The sequence below is a fragment of the Delphinus delphis genome, chromosome 15 (genome assembly GCF_949987515.2).
Source record: "Delphinus delphis chromosome 15, mDelDel1.2, whole genome shotgun sequence".
NCBI lineage: Eukaryota > Metazoa > Chordata > Mammalia > Artiodactyla > Delphinidae > Delphinus > Delphinus delphis.
Genome location: NC_082697.1, coordinates 86,760,807 through 86,785,743, shown reverse-complemented (window position 1 = coordinate 86,785,743; position 24,937 = coordinate 86,760,807). Strand labels below are relative to the sequence as shown.

Sequence of the window (24,937 nt, the reverse complement as noted above, 5' to 3'; positions counted from 1 at the left end):
CAAATACTGATGCAATTTTATTAGCCACCGTGGGAGCTAGCACTGTGGGACTGTGACTGGGTGAGGGCCCTGGCCCGGCTGGCCACCTAGAGGGAGGAGATGGTGGGCCACCTTCACAGCAGAGCTGGGCTGCCGCCCGACGTGGCACGAGCCTCCTGCCCATCCTCCTGGACGCCGCCTCCCGCCCCAGATCCATATTCCGGGAGAGGAGGGGGGAGGAGAGGAGCCTGTGCGGTTGGCAGGCGCCGAGGGGCCCAGGGCCAGCCGGCCGGGCAGCTCCGTGGTCCCCGGCTCCCCTCCCCGCACAGCGCTCAGCAAGGAGGCCTTTCCAAGAAAGGGCACAGCGGGGCACCATTGTCCCCCGCAGCCAGCTTCAGTGACAGGGGCCCAGGACCCTGACATCCGCTGGCCAGAGCCTCCTGCCGCCAGAGGGGACGGCGGTGTTTGAACTGCCTGCAGCCAGACGGCCCAGAAGAGGCTCTCCATCGTGAGCCCGTGTTCCCCGCTGGGCCGGAAATTGCACGTTTCACACGAGAGAGGAGACGCTAGCCCTGGAATTACATGCAGATGAGCAGCGCGTGCCCACCGCCAGGCCTCCTGGCAGACGGCCGCCCTGGAAAGCACGGTGCCGGCGTTCAGACGGAGATCTCTGTGATTAACTGCTCACTCGCGCAAGCAGCTTGTCACCTTGCACAGAAGCGATCTGAAAAGACACCAGCAATTATGGCCCACCAGATTACGGGGTGGGAGAGTCCCGCGGTGACAGGCGGGCGCCGATGTGACACCACGTTCTCAGAAGACTCCCTCCCCCACCGCTGAGACACAGCAGCTGAGGCCCCAGAGGACGGCCCTCCCCCCGCCTCGCTGGCTCTTTCGGGAGTGGAGGACCAGCTGGGCCTGGAGGCAAGGTCACCGCCTGGTGCCCACCTGGACTCAGAACAGCCCCGAGTGGGGCACAGACGTGGGGAAAGGCCCAGAGGAGGCCAGTGCCCAGCCCCCGGGCAGCGCCAGCACTGCTGTGAGGAACCGCCCTGAACACTGGGCACCACCTCGGTCACAAAGGTTGGCCTCCTGCCCAGGCCACCAGCAGGGCCCCGGGGAGCCCCGTCTACCCTCTGACGTTACTTAGGCACCTGCTTGGGTGCTGGCCACCCATTTCTCCCGACTGAAGCACCCCGACAAGGGTGGTGACCTGGGCTGCACGGCTTACGGCTGCCTGGGCGGCAGGAACGGGAGACGCTCGTCCAGTGCGGACGTGACTCACTCCGCACGCACTTGCTGGTCTTAGGCTTTGGGATGACCCTATGAAACTATCACCACGTGCGTCCCCACTTCACGGATGGGGAAACTGAGGCTCAGGCCGTCAAAGGCAAACCACCTGAAGCTGCGCTCATACGCTCACACGTGTGTACTCACACATGCACACGTGCGCACGCACACACATCCACACACGTTCACACACATGCCGGAGCCAGAAACCACCCAGAGGAGAGGCACACGACAGCTACGGTGCATCACAGACCCCGAGACGGAACCGGAGAACCCTGCTGTTGAACACGTGGCCGACAACTTCCACGTGCCCCTGCAGGGGGGCTGCCAGGGGCTACCTGGGCAGAGGCGGAGGTTTCTGGTGAGCAGGAACCTACGTGGGGCCCCGGCCTGCTGGCTCGGGGTGGGGACAGAGCACAGGGACGCATGTCTGCAGGAGGCTCTGGCGCTCTCGCATGTATTATTAATTCCTGACAGTGGGCTCACACAAAACTAATTCCCTGGAAGGCGAGCTCCCTCTCAGAGAGGGAACCTTTTCAGAGCTCATCTTTTATTGACTGAGTCATTTTCGAGTCAATCTGTCTGCTTTCGGCAAGACAAGAGTTTTACATCTTCTCTTTCTCTCCTTTGGAGATGTGGCAGTCTATTAAAACCTGCTAACGTGTGCAGCTAGGCCTCAGATCCGAACTGGGATGACTTCCTCGGATGGCAGGAGATAAAGCAAGAGGACCTCGGGAGCTGCTCGGCTGTGGGCTCTGGAAGGAGGGGAGGCCGGGGCGCGCGGGGACGGGGCAGGCAGCCCCGAGGGATCCGGAGGGGCAGGGATGCAGGCTTCCCGGCAGAGCCAGGCCTGGAAGTCTCCCAGGAAGACAGGGTCGGGATGGGGAGTGAATCAACGAAAAGTGCCTGGGCTCTGCCCATAAGAAGTAACGTGCCAGACGCACACGCCCGGCCTGGAGGGCGCAGGAGGTTCCCCGGGGCGGTTCACACTTCACCATCAAGGACAGGGGGGCCCTCCTGCCCCTCTCCGGCCTGACAGCGGCCCTGGTGTCCCAGCACACAGGGCCCCATTTCATAATTCACAACTGCCCAGCGCAGCAGGCGGTGCAGGCTCAGGGTCAGCCTCTGCCCGAGGAGGAAGCCGAGGCTCAGAGACATCAAGCGGCTTGCCTGAGGACACACAGCTTTTGGAGGCGGAGCCAGGACCAGAAGCCAGGTTGTGTGAATTCCGCTCCTGGGGCAGGGCGTGGGGCTTTGCCAGACAACTAACCCTGTGACAGCCCGTGGCTCCCCCACCGGAATTCAGAAGACGCCGCCAGTGCAGCCACCCCGCCCACCCCCCGTCTTCTCCTTCCACCTTTGCCCAGTTCCCACCTCTACAGAGGCCACCCCCGACCACGAAGAGCCCCGGCCTCACCAGCACCCACAAACATCCAGCACAGCAAGGTGAGGGGGGCCCCCCAAGGCCGGCAGGGCTTTCGGAGCCCCCCTGTAGATCCCCCCGGGCCAGAATCAGCAGGAAACGGGCTCTCCCCAGAGCCTCTGGGAGGGACACAGCCCTGTCGGTTTTAGCCCACTGAGACTTCAGGCCCCAGAACCGTCAGATGACACGTCTGTGTTGCTTCAAGCCACGCAGTGTGTGACTTGTCATGGCGGCCGTAGGGCGCTGACCTGGGAGGCTCGGGACGGCCGGACCTCTGAGACTCTGGGGCCGCGCTTTCCCAGCCAGCAGCAGCAGCAAATGATGGCAGCAGCCCCGGCACCAGAACTTTAGGAACAGCTGCCGGTCACCCCATGGTGCACCGTGTACCCGGCAGTGCTCGGCCAGTCGCCCCAGGGTGTCCCGTGTACTGGGCAGCACTCTAGCCTCAGAGGACAGTCTGGACAAATAGGTAAAAACCTAGCCCTGATGGAAATTACATTCCAACCAGGGACACAGATAAAAACAATGTAAAGAAGTAAGACAGGCGGTATTCCAAAGGCGGTAAGCACCATGGAGGACAAGAAAGCCGGCAGAGGGGCAGCCATGCGAACAAGCCAGGGGCACCTCACCCACAAGGGGAGCCAGGGAGGAACAGCGAGTGCAAAGGTCCTGAGGCGGGACTGTGCTTGGACCGTCCAAGAAAAGCAAGGGAGGCCCCCGACCCAGAACCATACCTGGAGATGCAAACAGTCTCCAAAAAGAACAGTGAGGTTGGGGGCCTCACGGCGTCAAGGCGGCAGGTATTGGCACAGACGCAGCAGATGGGCCGCGTGGCAGGGACTCTAGACCGAAGCTGAGCTCAGCGACTGATTCTCAAAGCGACCGCTGGACACCCGGGTGGGAAGACGAGCCCTGCCCCCTCACAACACGTGCGCGAACTCACTGATGGGACCGTAGGTCTTCACGTAAGAGCCTCTAGGAGAAGGCAGGCGATCACAGCCTCGGGGGAAGCAAAGATCTCTCAGGGCAAAAAAAGCACTAAGCACAGAAGAAGAAACGGACAGATCAGGCTTCATCAAAATAAAAAACCTGTGCGTATCGAAAGGCAGCATGAAGAAAATGATGAGAAGAAAACAATCTAGTTGGAAAATGGGCCAAAGGTTCACACAGACATTTCACCAGGGAAGACGCACAGATGGCTGCTGAGCGCGTGAAAACGCGCGGGGCGCCACCAGTCTCTAGGGAAACGCGGCCACCCCGAGACGCCACTTCACACCCGTGACGACGCTCTAATCAGAGTCGGGGAGGAACGGACGTTAGGGAGGACAGAGCGCTCAGGACACGCACGTGGGGCACGCAAAACGGCACAGCCGCCTCGGAAGACCACGCGACAGTTTGAGTTAAACCCAAATCTACCACAGAATCCAGCAACTCCGCGCCACCCAAGAGGAAAGTCAACCTACGACCACACACAGACTCGGATCCCAATGTTCACAGCAGCCCAGGAGTGGGAACCACCAACGCGGGCACCAGCTGACTAGGGACACACAGCACGGCGCACGTATGCAGAGGAGCGCTGCCCATGACACGCAGGAATGAAGCGACAGGGAGGACCAGGCGGTGGGGCCAGACACAGACGCCGTGTGCTGCGGGACCCCCTTTCTGTGACGTGTCCAGAAATGACCCACCCACAGACAGAAGGCGGGTCAGCGGCTGACACGGCTGCAGGGGGAGCAGACACCGACTGCGAATGGGAAAAGGGGTCCTTCTGGGCTGACGGAAATGTTCCAAAGTTAGATTGCAGGGACGGCTGCACAACGCGGTACATTTACTAAAAATAACCGTACACGTAAAACAGGTGAAGATTGCGAGTTTAGGTTTTCTTTCTTTCTTTTTCTTTTTTCTTTTAGAGACTATTAGAGGAGCGTTAGGTTCACAACAAAACTGAGCAGAAGCTACAAAGATTCCCCCAAAACCAACACACAGGCCTCCCAGCAGAAGGGGTGCACTTGTTACAGCGGATGAACCTACCCTGACTCAGCCCCAATCACCCCAGTCCACAGCTGACATTCCTGCTCACCCTGGGTGTGGTACCGCCTATGGGTTTGGACAGACGTGTAACACATGTACTCACCACCACGTCACACAGAACAGCTGCACTGCCCTAGGATTCCCCTGCGCTCCACCTGCCCACCCCTCCCCCAGCCCCGGGCCACCACTCACCTCCCTCCTGCCCCCACAGCTCTGCCCCCTCCAGACCGTCCCATATCTGCAATCATCCCAGACTGGCTTCTTTCGCTTAGTGTCGTGCGTGTAAGTTTCCTCCATCTTCTTCATGACTCGACAGCTCCTTTCTTTTTAGCGAGAATAACATTCTATTGCCTGGATGGACCGCAGTTTATTTAGCTGGTCACCTGCTGAAGGCCACCTCAGTTGCTTCCAGGTTCTCGTGTGGACACCTAAGTTTTCCACTCCTTTGGGTAAATGCTAAGGAGAGCGAGTGCTGGATCATATGGTAGTTTGGTAAGAAACCACCAAGCGGGCGCCCGAAGCGGCGGTGCCATTGTGCGTCCCCACCAGCCACGGATGAGGGCCCCTGGCACTCCACACCCTCGCCAGCCTTTGCTGTTGCCACGGTCTGGATCTGGGCCGTTCTGACTGGTGTGTGTGCGGGATCTCACTGTAGTTTGGGGAGTTCAGTTCCCAACGCGCTAATTCTGCGATGCCACGGGACACCAAGCGGGGGGTGTCACGCTGAGAGCTGGGAGCCCGACAGGGACGCACGGGGACCCCACTGACGCTGCAGACACAGCTCTTCTCTAGATGGAGGCCCAGTGGGGCCGCTTCTGCCGGGGACGCTCCCACCCGCCGGTCTCCTGAGCGGGCGGCCTTGCGCCGGCCGCTGTCTCTGTCCCCGAAGCGTTGGAGAGGAGGGCTGGGTGGGGCCCGCCCCCGCCCCCGCCCCCGCCCCCGCCCTTCCTCTGCTGACTGCCTGCAAACCCGGAGATTAAATTACACGGCTTCTTTACAACTCCAATTAAACGCCTAATTGATGGTGCTGCCCTTTATTACCTGACACCAGAGAATAAACAAACAGTGTGAAGAGGGAATGGCCAGGGACACAGTGATTAAAATGCCAACCGGTTTGCAACAAAGCGCACTGTCTGGGAGCAGCCGAGGAGGGGGCTCGCCCTGGCGCCCCGGCCTCGCACCCACACCAGCGGGCTGACCCGGGCTCACCTTCCCCTCTCATTTCCTCTCCGGGGCTACAGGGGCTCTGAGGACATCGGCGTGGCCTCGAGGCTGGCCCGGGACCGGCGGAGAACACGGCCCCCCACCTGCCCTGGGGCGTCTCGGGCTCTGCGGGAGACACGGCGCTGACGGTGCCAACCGCACAGCAGCTCCAGGCACTCGAAGCCGCGGTGGCACTCCCTCAGGCCGACACGCCCCTGCTCTGACCCAGCCCGTGAGGACAGCGCCCCGCCCCTGGCCACTCTCGGGGGAGTCTGTGCAGACCCTCTCCCCTCCGGCTCGTGGGCCCGCGGCACTGAGGAGGGACGTGCCCTGCCCAGGCGGTCCAAGACCTCTGCCGCCCGGGCCACCTGGCGACGTCCATCCTCGGCTTCCACGGTCTTCTGTGGGGCTCAGGTCCCGTCTCCGAAGTGGACGCTTTAGCCTGAGCCGCCTTCTATGACTGGGTCGGGGCAGCTGCTGGGCCAAGGACTCTCGGGCCATTCCTGTCTCTCCAGACAGAGGAGATTCTGCCTGACAGACAGGCTCCTGCGCGGCCGGGCCGATGGGGCTGGAGGATGGCAACTGTCACCATCCTCACTGCTCCCTGTGGGCTCTGTGCTCCGGGGATGCAGTCACGACGGCCTGGAAGGGTGACCAGCCTCAGCTCAGAGCCGAGGGGGCCGAGCGGGGGCAGACACTGGCCCCGGTCACACAGCGGGGCCTGCAGCGGGCGTTCCGGGAGCGAGTGTGGCCGGTTCTGCCTCTCACCAGCCGAGACCCGGGACCTGCAAAGCCAGGACCACTGCCAGGACAGCAGCTCCTCCCTCAACCGGCTCAAGAGGCCCTTTCCTCTGGGACTAAAAATTCACTTAAATGAACAAAAAGAAATTCATGAAGCTAAGGGTTCCAATACCCCAGGGGCTGGGAGCCTCCCTCACATTGTGTCCATCTATCTGTCTGTCTGTCTGCCTGTCAACACCTTAGGGCCGGCGCTGGGTGAGGCGGGCACGCAGCTGGACCACAGCCCCGCAGAGCAGCGCCCAGAGTCAGAGGGGCGCACACCCTAGGCCCCCGCACTGCTCTTTCCTCACCCTGGCACCAAGGCCCCCCCTGCTGCTGACAGGTGGCCAACCTCCCCACGGGGACACGGGGTCGTGAGCCGTCTGGCAGGTGGGAAGCAGGGCTGGGGCAGAACGATCTTGGATGCAGGAGTCGGGGGAGATCGGGACCCAGGGCTCTGAGCCCGGGCTGAAGGGCAGGGTCACGGGGACCTTGTTCAAGGTAGACGTGAGGGGCTCTGTCTACCCCAGGCAGATGGCGAAGGCTCTTTCCCCACTCCCCCCGCCGCACACGGCTGTGTACGGGAAGCAACGCAGAGGCGACCACGGGAGAACCCTGAGAGCGGGAGGAGGGTGGAGGGGCTTGGGACCCAGAGCGCCAGGGAGCCTCACAGGCCCACCTGGTGGAGGAGGGAGGCCTGGATCCCGTGTTTCTAGACCCAGCCCAGCGGCGGCCGGTGGCCGGAGTGGGACTGGTGCCAGCAGAGGGGCTTGGAGCACCCCGACCCCTGGCCGAGAAGGGGGCCCTGCCTCAGGCCCCTCTTTGTTCCACAGGCCTGACGCTCCCCTCACCTACCCAGAGACAGAGAATGCGACAAAGCTGAAAATTCGCCTACCAAAGTAATTTATACCTTTAATGCAATGTCAAGAACAACCAAATCCTCACGGCTTTTTCTTGAACTTGACAAAGCACTTCTGAAATTCATTCAGAATAACAAACAGGTAAGAAAATCTAAATGAGAGGAAAATAGGGGAATGCCATGTTCTACACCAGATACTCAAACCTAATTTCAGTTATAATTACTAAAAATGTGGAACAGAAAAATGGAATAAAAAAACAGAAACCATGGAAACAGATAGGGACGCATTACAAACCTACAGGGCAAGGAACGATTATCTGATAAAGGGCACTACGGCAACTGTTTACTGACCTGGGGAAAAAATCAATTCAAATCCTGACCATACACCACGTACCAAAACAAGTTCCAAGTAGATTAGATCTTTAAATGTAAAACAGAGCCAAAAATAAAAATCACAGAAGAAAATAGAACTATTTATCAAATCACTAAAGAACTTTCTAAGCTTAAACGGAATAAATAGATGAGATTCCAAAATAAGTTAAAAGTTTCTATACAAGATCATCACCAAGAAGAAAGAGAAGTTAAGCTTCTCTGCAAACTGCATAAAAAAGGAGGTAAAGGAGCTCTGATCGTGACGAGACCTTTCAGGAAAGAGGAAATAAAATCTTTTTCCTTATTAGTAATTAAGTGAGGTGCCCTTTATACTAAAAGATGTTACACACGCAAAACCCTGACACTTGGGGTGGACGTTCTGCAAGGCTTAACCCAGGCGCCGACGTGTGTGACAGCCCAGCCCCCCGAGCATTTCTCTGCCGCTGGCACCCCCCAGCCCAGCACCCCGGCCCAGCGGTCTGTCTCTGACTTTCTCCCTTCCCCGTCCAGCAGTCTGCCCGCAGAGCCCCGCACCATGGGACCTCGGGGCTTCTCGCAGACCGTTTACGGAGACCAGCACGTTGGTCGCTGGCTACTTCAGTGCTGAGCAGCGGGGCGGGCGGCTGCACCAGGCGGGTGACCTGTTCACCGGTTAAAGCACATCGGCGCGCTTTACAGCTTCTGGTGACTACGAGTGATCCTGCCACAGAGCCACAGGCTCCAGGTCTGGGAAGGATGAAAAAAGGAAATCCACCCGGCCTTTCACAAAGGCACTGATCCACCTGGAGGGAAGCAGGGGACAGCCGATCGCTGACCCAGAGACACAGAAGTACCGGCAGACTGAAGAAGCAGCAGAATCCCAAGCACGGCCGACCCAGAGCCGACTTTCCTGTATTAACCGCAGTGCTGACCAGGTTGGGCAGAAGGACAGCTTCCTGATGGTGCATCCCTCACCCGTGAACGTGGTGTGTCTCTCCATTTATTTAGAAATCCTTTGACTTCTTAATCAATGCTCTGTCGTTTTCAGTCTATAGCTCTTTTACGTGTTTTGTTAGAATTATACCTAGGAATTTCGTTTTGGGGAGAGTGAACAGGAATGGTATGATGTCTTAGATTTCAGCTTCCACGTGTTCACTGCTAGTATATATCATATACATATTATACACACACGTATCATATATAAAGTGAATTCAGCAAGGTTGCAGGATACAAGATCAATACACAAAAATCAATGCTGAACTCACTTCGCTAGTTTTGTTTTGTTTTGTTAACTTCTTGGGATTTTCTATGTAGACGAACATGTCACCTGCAGAGAGGAAAAGTTTTGCAGGCCCTTCCTTTCCTCACTGCTCTGCCTGGGACTTGCAGTACATCTGACCAGGGTGGTGAGAGTGGACATCTCTGCCTTATTTCCGACCTTAGGAGAAAAGCTCTGACTCTGACCGTAAGTGTGATGTCAGATGGAGGGTTTGTGGACGAGCTGCATCTGGTTGAGGAACTTCCCCTCTTTTCCTAGTTTGCTGGGTTTTTATCAGTACTGAATTTTGTCAAATGCTTTCACTCCACCAAGTGATCTGATCCTGCTGATCTGGTGGATTATATCAACTGACATTTGAAGGCTGAATCAGCCCTGCATTCCTGGAACAAATAAATCCCTGTAGGTTTTGTTCTTTGTCTTGTCATTGATTTTGAAATTAGAGTAATATTGGCTTCATAAAAGGAGCTGAAAAGTGCTCTCTATTCAATTTTCGGGAAGAGACTGTATAAACTGGTGTTAATTCTTCTTTAACTTTAGGTAGAGTTCACCAGTGAAGGCTGGTTTTTTGAAAGCTTTGTGATTATGGATTCGATTTGCTCAATAGTTACAGGACTATTCAGACTATCTACTGCATACTGGGTGAGTTTTATAGTTTTGAGTGTCCTGAGGTGGTGGCGGTCGTTGTTTGGACCCTGGTCCACTCGGTCTGGATGCAGAGAGAGTGGGGAGAAGCCCTGCTTTCTGGCCCGAGAAGGAAGTGGGAGGAGGCTGCTCTCCCGGCTGTGCTCATCCCGTCCTGTCCCGGCACCAGGCCATCTTGCGGAGGCGCAGCTGTGGCCGGACAGGTGCCAAGACCCTCGAGGGAGGACCCTCTCTCTATGTGCAGGGCTGTGGCCGCAGGAGAGGGGGGAGTCCCCACTGCCCTCCTCTCTGTCCCCCGCTGGCAGTGGCCGTGGACACTGCTGCAGCCGTGGGAAGGGCCTGGCGGGGCAGGGACGTGAAGGCCTGAACGTCTGGCCAGGGGCCTGTGAAGGGGGCCCTAGGGAACCGGGGAACGTTGGAGCTGAGGGAGAGGGAATTCCACGTTCCACTGTGCCACGCGGACCCCAAAAGGCACCTCTGAGCTGGGCGTGTGGGGGTCTGACCCTGAAGGGCCGTGAGGCCTGGACCGTGGGCCAGACCACTGCCCAGGACCCAACGGCTGAGAGGAGCACAGCAACGGCTCTGAAACTGAACTGACAGTGGAAGCACAGCCCTTGGAAGGTGGCGGGAGCTGCTGACTGGCCCACCTGGCAGATGCCTGCTGAAACCCAGACCCACAGGATGTATGTTCTCCAGAACTTCACAAAGACCTGAAAATGTTCAAAATGTCCAGGACACAATTCAAAACCAAGCAGCATATGAAAAACCAGGAGAAAGCAGACCTGCTGGGAAGAACCCAGCCAACGGGGACCAACCCCAGGTGACAGAGACGCTGGGACCCTCAGGCGCCTGGGGCAGGGTGGGGAGAGCGGCTACGAGACGTCCTCGGTCTCCCCGGAAGCGGCACGGCCCGACACTGGGCTGCAGAATCCTGTCCACCCCCAACCCGTGACGTCTGTCGCGTCCGTCACACCACACGCTGACCCCCAGCTGGGGGCCCGCGTGTCACCATCACCCGCACCTACCGTCCGACCTGATGCATGCTTCCGTCAAGCTCTCTTTTTCACACAGAAAGGAAGTGATCTGAACGATTACAGATTCTCATCAAAAACCACGGAGGCCAGAGGCAGAGAAAAGGGAAAACCGCTGACCCAGAGCTCCACACACAGCAGATACCCTCCAGGAGGAAGGGCAAGACGAAGACGCCGTCCGGCAAAGGGGAAGCACGAGAGCATGCTTCCAGAACGCTTGCCCGAAAATAAATGCCGGGAAGCTCTTCCAGCAAGAGGAAATGATACCAGAGGAAAACCTGTTATTTCAGGAATGAAGAAAGAGCGACAGCAATTCTGAATGTCTAGATAAAAATCATGAACTGTTTCTTTCCGCATGTGTTCTTTAAAATATGAATGACAATTAAAATCAATAATTATAACATTTTACAGTGGGTACATACAAATGAGCATTACTACAAGGGGGAGGGGGCGTGGGAGACCTGTGTTGTGATAAGACCCCGACATTCCAGGATCTTATCATCCGCAAGTGGTAAAATATTAATTACAAGTGCACGGCGGAAAGTCAGGCACGCGCATTGTAACCCCTAGAGAGGTCACTTCCAAAGGTCTCTAGGGCTCCCCTGGTGGCACAGTGGTGGGGGTCCGCCTGCCGATGCAGGGCTCGTGCCCCCGTCTGGGAGGATCCCACATGCCGCGGAGCGGCTGGGCCCGTGAGCCATGGCTGCTGAGCCTGCATGACCGGAGCCTGTGCTCCACAGTGGGAGAGGCCACAACAGTGAGAGGCCCGCGTACTACAAAAAAAAACAAACAAAAAAAAAGCATCTAGAAACATAATTAAAAAACTAAGATAAATCAAAATGTAATACTAAAAAATACTCAAATAATCTTAAAATAAGTAGAAATGAGGAAATGGGAATAAAATACAGAGAAGGCAAACAGAACTAATCGTAAAATGGTAGGCCTAAATCCAAACGTATGCAGAAATTATGTTAAATGTAAACTGTCTAAACGTACTTATCAAAAGACAGAATACACATCCTTACCAGGTCCACATGGGACATCTGGTGGTTCACAAGTCTTGGCCACCAAACAAATCTTAAATTAAAAAAAAATTCGAGGGACTTCCCTGGTGGCGCAGTGGTTACGAATCTGCCTGCCAAGGCAGGGGACACAGGTTTGATCCCCGGTCTGGGAAGATGCCACATGCCGCGCAGTAACTAAGCCCGTACGCCACAACTACTGAGCCTGCGCTCTAGAGCCCGTGAGCCACAACTACTGAGCCATTGGGCCACAACTACTGAAGCCCTTGTGCCTAGAGCCCGTGCTCCGCAACAAGAGAAGCCCCCGCTTGCCACAACTAGAGAAGGCCCGCGATAGCAACGAAGACCCAGCGCAGCCAAAAATAAATAAATAATTTAAAAAACGTTTGCTCTGAGAAAGACACTGTTAGGAAATGAAACTCCCCAAACTCGAGCCAAAGACAACAATCCAACAAAAAATGGGCAAAAACTTGAAGAGAGACTCCACCCACCCAGGGGGATGCAGGAGTGGCTAACACGCGACAGAAGATGCTCCACATCTCACCCGTCAGGGAAATGCCAGTTACAACGGGGTGGACTCCACTGCACACACCTCAGGATGACGAAGGGCCCCGGGCTGGTGCCGCCGCAGAGCCCCACCCCGGTGGGGGCGGGGGCGCACGGCCGGCGCGAAGCCAGCGGCCCACTGACCACGTGACCCGGCAATCCTGCCCCAGTGCCCGCCCTGAAGAAACGCACCAGCGCTCACAGGAACACGCACAGTTACTTCCTGTCTTTGGTTTTCAGGTTTGCTAATGGTGTATGGCTGCATCCGACCCACGCTCTTGTGGGCTCAGGTTCCGACATCAGCTCGGTGTGAAGCCTCTGCGGTGCTTTTAAGATCCACCCGGCGCATGCAGCTCGGGCTGGCCAGACAACGGTGCCTCAAGGACCCCAGCGGTCCTCCCCGCCACCTGCTGCAAGGCCGGGAGGTGACGGGTGCGGACGGCAATGCTGTTCTGCTGGGGCGGGCAGGGATGGGAGGAAGCCTGAGACCCAGGCACGCCTGCTGCTCCCGGTAACCCACCCGGGAACGGGCCGGGGCGCAATTCCCGATTCTCGCCTCTGCCTCCTACTTTCCCGGTCTTCCCGCCTGTTCAGCGGCGGTCCCTCCAGCAGAGGATGACGAGCTGGGGAAAGCACGGGGCAGGACTCCTCTCGCTGCGGGCTGGAGGCTCTCAGCTGCTCCCCAAAGGCGCCAAGTGGCCAGAGGCCAGCACCTGAGCCGAGCACAGCTCTCGGCTCTACGTTACAGCCACCTCTAAGCCTCGGGCAGCCAGACCGGGGGCCACAGCAAACCCCGAGTCCATCACCTCGTGTCGGGCGCCGAGCCACACGGAGCCTCAGCGCCCTCACCAGTGACCCGCAGCTGTCTGGGCCTCCTTGCTCCCTGTGACGCCTCCCCCAGCGAGTGTCAATCCAGTACGGCCTGCTCCCGCCAGGTGCCGCCCTGCCCCCTGTGCCTCCCTGCAAACACAATCCCCACACCCAGGGCCTGCTCTGAGGCCGCCTCGTTCCCGTGGCTCTTCCCTTGCTGACGTCCAGCTGGCCCCTGCGTGGCTGCCGGCTCGGGAAGCAGGTGCTACGGCTTCCGGAGCCTCAGCGAGTCCGCGCTGTCTCCCCAGCTGCCATCACACCTGCACTCACGGAGGCCCGGGGGACAGCAGCGACTCAGAGAAGCCCGCCCACCACGCCCCACATCTGGAGAGCCCAGCTGGCCCGCGCGCCGGCTGAAGCGGGAAGGGGGTGAGCCCCCGTCTGGAGAGAGCAGCAGGACCAAGATGAAGCCCAGGCAGCGCAGCTGCTGCAGGGGCGCCCTCCCCCCTGGGCAGAACGGACGGGCTCCAGGGAGGGCCCTCGGCGTCCCTCCTCCAGGGACCTCTCGGGAGGTCAGTCAGACAGAGACAATTTTGAACGCCTTCCGTGTGTCGCTCTGACAAGATTTTTTTTTTTTTTTTTTTTTTTTGCGGTACGCGGGCCTCTCACTGTTGTGGCCTCTCCCGCTGCGGAGCACAGGCTCCAGACGCGCAGGCCCAGCGGTCATAGCCCATGGGCCCAGCCGCTCCACGGCATGTGGGATCCTCCCGGACCGGGGCACGAACCCGTGTCCCCTGCATCGGCAGGCAGACTCTCAACCACTGCGCCACCAGGGAAGCCCAAGATTAGATTATTTTAACGTTAATTCTTTACCTAATTAAACCGCAATGAACAATCTCTCTGGCCCAGGCTGGGTAAGGTGTGGGGTCATGCAAGGAGCACAGCCACTGCTGGGGGCTGAGGTTTCAGGCTCCTGCCAGCCGAGGGCGCGGCCTTGGTAGGGGTTCTTCAGCGACTCCTTTGTCAAAGATCCAGGAACGCCCGGAGACAAGCATCCACTGCGTGTCGGAACGCAGTACCTGAGGCTGGGCGCCTCCACCCCCAGCGCCCGGAGCGGCTCCTGGTGTGTTGACGGCGAGCCCGGAAGTCCTCAGGAGACGGGGGCACCCTGTGCTGTTGGTCCGGCTCCGTCCCGGCCACCCACACGACCCCCGGGGGCCTTCTGCAGGCCCAGCTCGAAGGCCACGCTGTGTGCACGGCAGACAGGACCCGTCCAGGGGTGGGGCAGGCTGGCCCGTGAGGCCCACAGGGAAAAGCGGGCGGTGTATGTGGGGCGGGGCCTTTGCTGGTGCCCAACTCTCCAGGACGCGTCTTTGGAGGTCAGGGGCCTCCACGTGCTGAGACTTCTTTCTACGGTTGGAGGCAGGTTACAGCTCAGAGCCCGGCAGCCTGGCCCCGCTGCTGCAGCCCTGGGTACCGAGGCAGATGCGGGGGGCCCGGGGAGGGAGTTTGCCAAACTGTGCCTCCGCCTGGCAAGGCAGAAACAGACACACGTGGCCTCACCTCCACGGAGGCCGGTACCTGACCACTGTGCGCCGTCCACAGGCCAGCCACCTCGCCTCCACAGAGGCCAGCACCTGACCACTGTGCGCCGTCCACAGGCCAGCCACCTCGCCTCCACAGAGGCCAGTACCTGATCACTGTGCGCAGTCCACAGGCCAGCCACCTCGCCTCCACAGAGGCCAGCACCTGACCACTGTGCGCCGTCCACAGGCCAGCCACCTCGCCTCCACAGAGGCCAGTACCTGATCACTGTGCGCAGTCCACAGGCCAGCCACCTCGCCTCCACAGAGGCCAGTACCTGATCACTGTGCGCAGTCCACAGGCCAGCCACCTCGCCTCCACAGAGGCCAGCACCTGACCACTGTGCGCAGTCCACAGGCCAGCCACCTCGCCTCCACAGAGGCCAGCACCTGACCACTGTGCGCAGTCCACAGGCCAGCCACCTCGCCTCCACAGAGGCCAGCACCTGACCACTGTGCGCAGTCCACAGGCCACCCATCCGGCTGTGGCAGCGCCACCGGCATCTGTCTCCCGGGCGCGTAAGAGCCACCAGAGAGGCACCTGGCCGCTCGCATGGCTCCCCGGGGCGGGGCTGACCCTGGGCTGTGAGGAGCGGCCAGCGCCCTGAGCCTCAGCTGCTCCACTGGCCGACAGAAGGAGCGTGCGGCTGGCCTGAGAGCGCGGACGGAGGACCACAGGGTGTCTGCAAGAGCTGGACACCCCCGGAGCGAGGCCGTGGGTGACTGCAGGCTACGAACACGGTGGCGGGGCTCCCTTGCCCACGTGGCTTCAGCGGGGACGCTCCCCCGAGGATCCCGAGAGCTGACCTGGCCACCCTCCTCTTGGTCCCACGAGGAGGGAAGTGGGGTGACCGAATGACTCCTCCTTTCCCGCCCACACTCTGGTGGGCCGCCAGCCCGCTGGGTCCAGCCCAGGACGTGTCAGCACAGGGCACCCCCCACTCTGCCGCCCCGGCCCCACTGGGTCCACGCAGCTCCTAAACGAGGCTCAGGCTGCCGTTCTCAGCCTCTGCTGCCCCGTCTCCGTCACAGGACCGGCCCAAGCCCCTGTGGACCTGGCACTCGCCAGGCCACCGCACGACTGCCCTGGGCTTTGTCTTAAGCTTTACGCTTTATTTTTATTGCCACGTGCGTGGTTTAGAGCCCAGTCACGCCCAGCAGGTCCTCTCCTCCTCCGGCCAACGACTCCGATTACCTTGGTGTTAAGTGGCTGACCCCTGCCGGCTCGCACGTGCCCCTCCTCCTGTCATCCTCCTCCCAGGCCCCAGGACTGTTAGGACAGTAGGTGCTGCGGGAGCTGGGCTGGAGCAGACGAGGATTCCGCGCCATTTCCTGCACAGCATCCTGTCTTCCCTGGAGCTGACGCTGTCCCGTCTTCCGTTCGCTGACTTTTCTGTGCACCCATCGCTAACGCAGCTGCACCTCTTTGCTGACCCACGTGGGAGCTTCCTAACCCTGCGGTGGCAGCAGATGTAAACAGGAGACGCGAGATGGGTGCCCCGGGCAGGGCGGCGGCTCCGTGCAGCCAGGGCAGCGGGCCCAGGGACACGGGGCACGCATGGCGAGGCCTGGGCCACAACGCCCCCTGAGACACGGGCCAGTTACGTCCTGACGACCCCCTGGCCTGAAAGAGGCCCAGAGCCTCTGGCCCGCTCCAGCCAGGGCTTGCTCCTCCCCCACACGTGTCCCAGGCTGGCGTCTCGGGCTCTCTGCGCTTCGTCTCCTCTGCTGGTCTGCTCGCTCTGCTGGGCACATCCTCTGACAGCCTCCTGAGATGGGGCGCACGGTGAGCTTTTCCGGGCTTGCTGGAGCGCGGGTGCGGGCCGGGGCTGCCGCCGGGCTCCTCTGGGAACCTGGAGCAGTGCCCACGGCTTTCCAGCACCAGGGCTGCTGCTGAGAAGGAAGCGCTTCTGATCCCTGGCCTTTGACAAGTGACCCGCTTCTCCCCTGGGGGGGGGCCCTTTCATCCACCCACACGGAGCGGCCTCATCGCCACACGGTGCCGGTGTGACCTGCGACCCCGCCTCTCCTGCAGCCCCGCGACTCGGCGGACCTCGCGGGCCGGGCGGCTCCTCGCGTTTCCTCAGCTTTTATCTCCTGCTTCCCAGCTCGTCGCCTTGTTCTTCTACTTTTCAGATAAACCTTCTAAATTTTATCCATAAATCTGCTGTTCAGATTTTCATTTAACTCTTGGATATTTCTAACTTCCAGAAGTTTGTTGTTTTTCATTTTGAAAAATCTGCAGTCTCTTGCTTGTGCTTTGCTGTTGGAAGTCCGTCCTTGTCTCTCTGAGGACGCAGTGTTTTGGAGGTTCCCTGCACTCTGGCGGCCTGCGCCCTCCAGGTGCGTTTTTCTACTTGTTGCTCTGGCTCCCTGGTCACAGCCAGCAGTGGGTCCTCCTGGCCTGTCAGCTCAGCCCAGGGTCCGGCCAGCTGCCTCCGGGGTCAGTGCTTTCGGGTCTCCTCCGGAGCTGGTTAGGCTCCACAGGGCGAAAGGGGAGGGCGGGGGCGTCCGGGCATCCACCAGCCTCATCCCTCGGCTCCACTGCCGGCTCTCGTCCTGGTTGGGCCCTGTCCACACCGTCTCCGGAGCCGCAGCTCACAGACATGCGGGAGGACGTGGGCTGCCCCGGAACCCCGCAGGCCTGAGACGGCGCCCGAGGACCTGCATGGCCCACATGTTCCTGGGGCGCCTGCTGCCCGCCTGGGAACCACCCCTTGGGAACGGCTGCTCCAGGAGAAGAAACCGCTGTGCCGACTTGCATTTCTCACTTCTGCTGGGAGAGAGGCCACGGCCCACCACGCAGAGCTGGGTGAAGGTCTGGGAACCCTTCCTGCCCCTTGATCACACCCCCAAGCAAGCTTAGCGGGTCACGCCCCTCCCCCAGCGCCCCCTGCTGCCCTGGGCCTCTGGGGAGGTTTGTGGCGTCAGTCAGCGTGGTTCCTGCCTCGACCGCGGCTTCCTGAGCTTGCTCACCATTGGACCACCCGCCCACCGACTGTCCGGATCCCAAAGGTTTGCCGTTGTCCCTCTTGCTGTGGGGCCTCGAGGAGGACGGTCCGACGGGCCGTCTCTGCCTGGAAGCCCACAGCGTCTGTGGGCACGTGTCACGGCGCCCTTGGGAGGCTCCAAGCAGCTGTGTCCCCAGAGCTGAGCACAGAGCCACTGGTCGGAAGGAGTGACAGACCTCACTGGGTAAATGATCTGTCGCATTAGACGGCACGAGTCCTTTCAGAGAGTAAAGAGCCACCTCGAGGTGCCCGCGCCTGCATCTTCAGCTTGTGAATTTGTCAAGGACACACAGGCCGCTCGAGAAGAGGCGCTGGAGCCGCGGCTGGAAGGAACACGGGGAGAAACAGTAATGCGGCCGCCCACTTGCTGAGGACCCTGCAAGAGGCCTCTCCTGGCCTTCACCGGGGAGGGCGGGACGCTGGCCACCTGCCCCCACCCCCACCCCCACGGCAGTCTTTGCGGCTGAGCCGGGGTTTGGCCGCAGAACGGCCACGGGGGCACCTGGGCAGCCGACACCGCCAGTCCGAGCGGCATGGGGGGCTCTGTTTCTGCCCCAGGAACAGAAGGCCTGTGCTTTCCAGGCCGGGATGCCAGGACCCTCTCCGTCTGGCTGCTGCCGATGAAAAGTGCAAAGTGAGGAGTTTGTGTAGGAGCGCCAGCTGAAAGGCCAGGAGAGCAAAGCAGCACCCCGAGGGGGGCACGCGGGGGTCCTGAGCTCTGGGGGCCTCGCGCTGCGGCAGTAACCGTCTCTGCTCCGACCTGCGGTGGGGAGAGCGCTCTGTCCTGGGCACGCCTCTGCACGTTTCTCGTCGTGGTCATGACTGGATGCTCTGATCCAAGAGCCAGCCCTGCACAGAGGCCACCGCCCCCTCTGAAGACAAGATGGGAGAGGCCGGCACAAGGTGTGAACGGGCATGCGCGTGCATGTCCGCAGGAGGGCGTGCACTTCACACGACACGTGTGTGCTCACCGTCCATAAGCCCAGCACGCGACCTCGGGAGAGCAACTGAAGGGCAGCTGCAATCCTGTAAAACCAGGAGGCGCAGAGTTCAGGTGGAAGATGGCAGACCGCACTGATTCCGCACCGTGGGGTCACAGCTGAAGCCACGACGGTGCACGAACCCCCCATCTCACAGAGGACACTGGGCCGAGGGTCCTGGGACCACGACGCGCTCAGGATGCCATGGGAAGGGGGACAAGACGGCGAAGGACGGAACAGCACCAGGGAGCAGGGATGGAGCGTGGCTCCCGCAGGACGGCCGGGCTCAGCCTGGCTCTCGAGACCCTGCAGCTTCGGCGCGGGTGGTGTAGGGAACGCACAGCTGGGGCTCAAACTCAGGCCTGGCTGACCGAGCGCTTGGCCTCGTAGAGCCCCTGTGCCCCAGGTGCTGAGGGCAGCCTCCCATCTCCACGGTCTCACGGGGCGGTGACCGCTGACCTCAGGCACTTCGAGAAAGGCTGGTTCCACGCAAGGTAGACGGTGGAAGCAGATGGGCCGGAGGGGGGCTACACCTACGAGCCTGGCAACGGGCGACGCACAGACCCCTGCTCCAGACAAGAGGACGGCTGCACCCACTTCCCAACTCCAGCCGCAGTGGGCACGCGGGAAGAGATGACAGACATGGGAAGGGGAAGTGGGGAAGGGCTTCCCAGCGGAAAAGCCACTCAGAAATGCACGTGGCGAATGGCAAGAAAACAGCAGCCTGGCCCTCTCGACGCAGACGCCTGCGGACACCACTGAGGGGGCAGCAAGCAGAGCCCTCCTCCCAGCCACCTGTGGGCAGCAGCGCTGGGCACCCTCCGACAGCACAGCCTCCCCGTGGGGCCGGACTGGGTGACCCCTGGGAAAATGGAGCCTCCAGAGGGTCCCCTCCCTCCTTGGCACTGATGAACCCACGTCTCTCTGCACTAGGGCGGGACCTGGTGACCGCGGCGTGCCGGGGACAGGCTCAGCGGTCACTGCACTGCCCTGGAGAGACGAACTGCGAGGTCAGAGGCTGTGGCCCTGGGTTAGAACTGCAGAGCAGGCGAGACCCGCGTGACAGAAAAGGCAGCTTCCTGGGTTCCTCACAGACCCCTGCGGAGGGCTCGCTGGGTCCCTGAAATGTACTCAGATGGTCAAAGATGGCCCCCGCTTCCACGGAGTACTGGGTTTACTCACATGCGTAGAAACTGCTAAACGACGCTAACTTGTTTCAGGGGTCGGCAGGGCTCCAGCCATCGGGTCCTCATCGCGCCTGTGTCACCTCCTGCCGCTCTGCAGGCCGGCACCACCAAGCCTCCCGCACAGCCCCGGGGATGCCCACAGCCTAGCTGCCTGCACGGGCTGGACAGACGGACAGACGGACGGACGGACGGGGGCCTACCTGCCACCGCCCCGGACGAGGGCAGCCCCGCGGCGGCCTCCAGGTCGGGGGGGACGGCGCCGCCGGCCTCCAGGGCGTGGACCAGCTCCCGCAGCCGCGCGCACTCCTCACGCAGCCGCTGCCGGTCCTCGTGGAGCCGCTGCCTCGCCGCGCCGGCTGGGTTCAGGCTCAGGTGCAGCACCTTGGCTCTGCTCTGGTCGTAGTCCCCCTGCGGGACCACAGGCAGGAGGTCAGAGCCCCTCGTGGAGCGAGAGCAAAGGGGAACCCGAGCCCGGCCTGTGGGGTCCCAGCCCCCCTCCCTGGGCTGTGGCCTCCATTAAACGGGGGAGCAAACAGAAAGCCCACCCAACCCATCTTCAGAGCATCGTCAGAACTCGGCACACGAGCCCCCTTCTCTGAGTCTCGCCAAGTACCAGCTACCGGGAGGGAGGTCTCTTCACAGTGCGGCGCTTTCAGACACCATCAGCAAACACCCCAACGCCTCTGGGTTCTCGCCAGCCTCTCGGCGACCCTCCTGTCTCATGGTCTTTAAGAGTGGGACCCGTTTTTTAAGATTTAAAAACAAACAAACAAAAAAACCCAACTTACTAAAGCTGACGCTGAAGCAGAGTCCCCACGTGCCCCACACGGTCCCGATACTGACACGTGACATCAGCCGTGCACCTGTTACAGTTCGCAAGCGAACACTGACGCCATCCTAACTGAACTCCCTACTTCCTTCTCAACTCCTTAGTTTCCTCCAAATGCCCTTTTCTGTTGCCAGATCCGTCCTGCGGGACCCCATGGGACTTTTAGCTGTCCGATTTCCGCGGCTCCTCTGGGCTGGCGGTTTTCTGGGCTTTGTTTTGGGTGACCTTCAGAGTGTGGAGGATGCCGCTCGGGCGTCCTGAAGATGCCCTGCTGTCGGGATGTGGCCGACACTTTCCTCACCGTTACCTGGGGTCAAGATTAGGGGAGGAAGACCCCAGAGGTTAAGTACCTTCTCATCACACCGTGTGGACGCTCCCCGCTACCAAGGTGACCCTGACCCCTGGCTGAAGTGCGGTTGTCCCCTTTGGACACACCCACACCTAAGGAGTCAGGGTTACGCTCCCTTCCAAGTTGACGAGACCCTCAACTGTCTGCGGACACAACCCACCTCTTCCCCTCCCGGCTGGTAGGAGCCCGCCAGCCACAGGGGAACAAGGTCAGCCCGGCAGAGTGTGAAGGGGGCCGGACATCAGGCGAGGCGTTTGATTAAGTGGGTGCTGAATGGCCTGAAATCCACACGCAAAACCCAGGGCCCAGGGTGGCTGTGGCGACCTTGTGGGAGAGGCATCACCGCACGTTACAAATCTGCAGTGACCGAGGCAGGTGCTGAGGGCCAATGGGGAAAGGACGGTCTCCCCAGTACGTGCTGCAGGGTCAACTGGATGCCCACATGACCTTGACCTTGACCTCACACCACACAAACATCACTCCTGAGTGACAGCAAAGCTACACGCAAAGGTTTAGGAGAGAATATAGGGACGTCTTTGTGACCCGGGAGTAGACGAAGGTTCTTAAACAAGGTTCAAAACGGGCTAAACAAGTGAAAGAAAAAATAAACTGGACTTATAAAAATTAAGAACTTCTATTTATCAAAAGAGTAAAAAGAGAACCAACAGAGTGGGAGATACATGAAACACATAAATCTGACAAAGAACTCACATCCAGAACATACAAAGAGCCCACACGAATAAACAAGAAAAAGCCAGACAAATCACACAGGGTGGGGGGGGGTGTCCCCCACGGAGGACCGTGTGTCAGTGAGAGCGAAGGTCTGCACGCAGGACGACGTGGGCAACCCTCTCACACAGAGCGGAACAGACCAGCCGGACCTGGCGGACAGACATGGGGTGGCCGCTGACACCACAGGACGAGATCGGGGCCAAAGGCAGAGCTGGGAGGGGACTCGGGTCTGTGCTGGTCTGGACACTGGTGACCGAGCGCGGTCGGTGAGAGACACTCACTCCTGACGTGTGTGCTTTCCCGTACGTACACGTGTTACTCGATACGAAGCTTCCAGAGTGTGCACCAAGTGAGTTCATGGGTGCTTCCAGGCACAGGTCAGCTCTGCCTCAGCTTTCCAGGCGCGAGCATCAGTGAATCCCCCGCCCCGCAAAGCCCACTGGCATCGGGTTTTGCCACCAAGAGTCACCCCAACAGATGAGAAGGGCCCAGGCGGTCAGCAAACAGACCACCGACGAGTAAACTCAGGAGGCAGCGCCTCTGCTCCGCCCAGCTGCTGTCCCCACGGCTCAGCCCCGGGCGTCTGCCAGGAGGGGTAGCGCAGGTCGGAGGCTTCAGAGGTCAAGGTAGAGGCCAAGCCTCTTTGGCCGTCACTCCCTGGGCCTCCCAGGGCGAGGGCTGAGGGGGGCCTGGGCATCCCTCCCACCCGGGGCTGAGACAGAGACACGGGAGTGTCCTGGGCTGAGGGGCAGTGGCCCAGGCCCGGGCCCGCCCACCTCTCACAAGGGATGCTGGGCCAGCTGAGTGGGCATCTCCCTCCTGCCCGGACACCGAGATTCCTTCCCGGACAACCCACCCTCCCAGCTGTGACTTCTGCCCACAGCTCCCTCTTCCGGGGGGCGGCAGAAATGGCACCCTTCACTCAGATCGTCGAATCCCTCGGGAGGGAGGCCAGGGGTGGACATTCACTCAGCGGAACAGTCCCAGCGCGGGAGCCAAGTTGTGTGGCCACCACTCGCCAGCCCTCGGCCAGCCGCCAGCTCAGAGCCCCCGAAAGTGACCCCAAAAGGGAGGGAGGGGAGCATGGAGACACCCCCTCCCTGCCGCAGGCAGAGAGAGGGCGGGAGAGGGGGAGAGAGCCTGGCGGAAGGCAGAGGGCTGGCAGCCGGCGCCTCCCAGGCTTCTGAGAACCTTGTAAAAACCTCGAAGGATACAGAGACATCCTGGAACTCCGAGTGAATCACAGACTGTCAGGGTTGGAAGGGATCGTCATTTCATCCGGTTCTAACGCTCTGGGAGACACAGCCAGGCGCATGGAATCCATGTGCCCCGCGCACCCCGGCAGAGGGCCCCGCGGCAGACGGGGGGCGGGCCGGGCGCAGCGGGGACTCGTGTTCCCCGTGGGTCTGGGGTCAGGGGGTGCAGGGAGAGGACGAGGGCAGATGTGCTCTGCAAAGGGCCGGAGAGCACATGCGTCAGGCGGTGCTAGTCACACCATCTCTGTCCTAGCAGGTCAGCTGATGGGGAAGGAAGGAGGGACGGGGGGAAGGAAGGAGGGACGGGGGGAAGGAAGGAGGGAGGGGGGAAGGAAGAAGGAGGGAGGGGGAGAAGGAAGGAGGGAGGGGGAAGGAAGGAGGGAGGGAGGGGAAGGAAGGAGGGAGGGAGGGGAAGGAAGGAGGGAGGGGGGAAGGAAGGAGGGAGGGGAAGGAGGGAGGGAGGGAGGGGAAGGAGGGAGGGAGGGAGGGGAAGGAGGGAGGGAGGGAGGGGAAGGAAGGAGGGAGGGGGGAAGGAAGGAGGGAGGGGGGAAGGAAGGAGGGAGCGGGGAAGGAGGGAGGGGGGAAGGAAGGAGGGGGGAAGGAAGGAAGGAGCTCTGGGCGCCGTGGACACACAGCCCCGCCCTGCACAGCCCCCTCCAGTGTCCCTAGAGCTGCTCTTCCTCATTTGTCTTCAACCCTTTACTCGTGCAAAGCAAAAGCGGGCTGGCAGGCTGAATCCACCGGGCTGCACCCCTCTCCTTTACCTCAGATATTCAAGGGTCCCCCTTCCCCCCAGGCCACAGGCTCTCCCAGTCTGGCCATGCTGACCACTGGCTTCACGCCCACCTCTCTGCCTGCTCAGGACTCACATGCTGACGCCCCGGGAGGGCCCGGGCAGGGAGCTGGGCACAGAGACTGACCCCAAGGTCACCAGTGACCCTTGGCCGAGGCGTTGGACCTGTCGAGCCTCAGGGTCATCCTGCCCAGCAGATGTGGGGAGAATCGGGGAAGACGGCACCTGGACATCAGGGTCGGGGGCAGGACGCTGCTGTGGAAACGCCTGACACCCCACGGGCAGGAAGGGGAGCTACCGCTCCCATCCCAGAGCACGGTGTCTGACCACCGGCTTCCCCTTGACGGGAATGAAGGAAAGAAAACACTGCAGCGGGTGACAGGATTGAAGGATCACAGGGAGAACCAGCAGGGCTTAACCAAACCAGACCAGACCAGACCAGAGGGGCAAATGCTCGCAGCTCTGATGAACTGGGGGAAGTGACAAGCCTGCGAAACCTGCAGGTGCCGAAGTGAGCGTCTGGCGCCGGAAGCCGGGGCCTCTGCTCCTGCCTCAGGGTTACTACACCCACAGCCCCACCCCCGGGACGGGACGAAGACGCTCCCTCTGCCTGCGCTGGGACACCGTGAGCGTGAAGGGCAGAGGGCCGCGTCATGCCCACCGCCCCCAGAATTCCCCGGCGAAGGCGCTGCTCGCCCTGGCTCCAGGCCAAGTGGGGCGTGAGGCCCGAGCCTGCAGGCGAAGATGCCGTGGAGCCTCCCTGGGATGCAGGCCGCAGGGAGGGAGGCATGGGGCCTCCAGCCCGGGAGGCGGGGGGGCAGCCCAGCAGGTCCACCTGCTGGAAGCTGTGCGAGAGCCCGGGAGAGACTGGCAGAGCCCCCAGACAGACCCTCGCGAGAAACAGGATGCCAGCTGCTTTAAGCCACTAAGCTGTGGGGTGTTTGTGACAAGGCAGCAGGTAACTGAAGGAG

The 24,937-nt window shown here is 60.6% G+C and overlaps 1 protein-coding gene across 5 annotated transcripts in view; it reads right to left on the bottom strand.

The window, feature by feature from the left end:
- Positions 1–24,937, bottom strand: part of MAD1L1 (mitotic arrest deficient 1 like 1) — a 315,793-nt gene that overhangs the window by 43,314 nt on the left and 247,542 nt on the right. For 4 of the 5 annotated variants that reach the window (XM_060032547.1, XM_060032548.1, XM_060032550.1 and 1 more), the window contains one exon: positions 20,208–20,415. In XM_060032547.1, the coding sequence (XP_059888530.1) occupies positions 20,208–20,415 (208 nt within the window). Of the gene's footprint in view, positions 1–20,207; positions 20,416–20,552; positions 20,640–24,937 lie in introns of those variants that run through there. The other variant, XM_060032552.1, reaches the window with a different exon arrangement.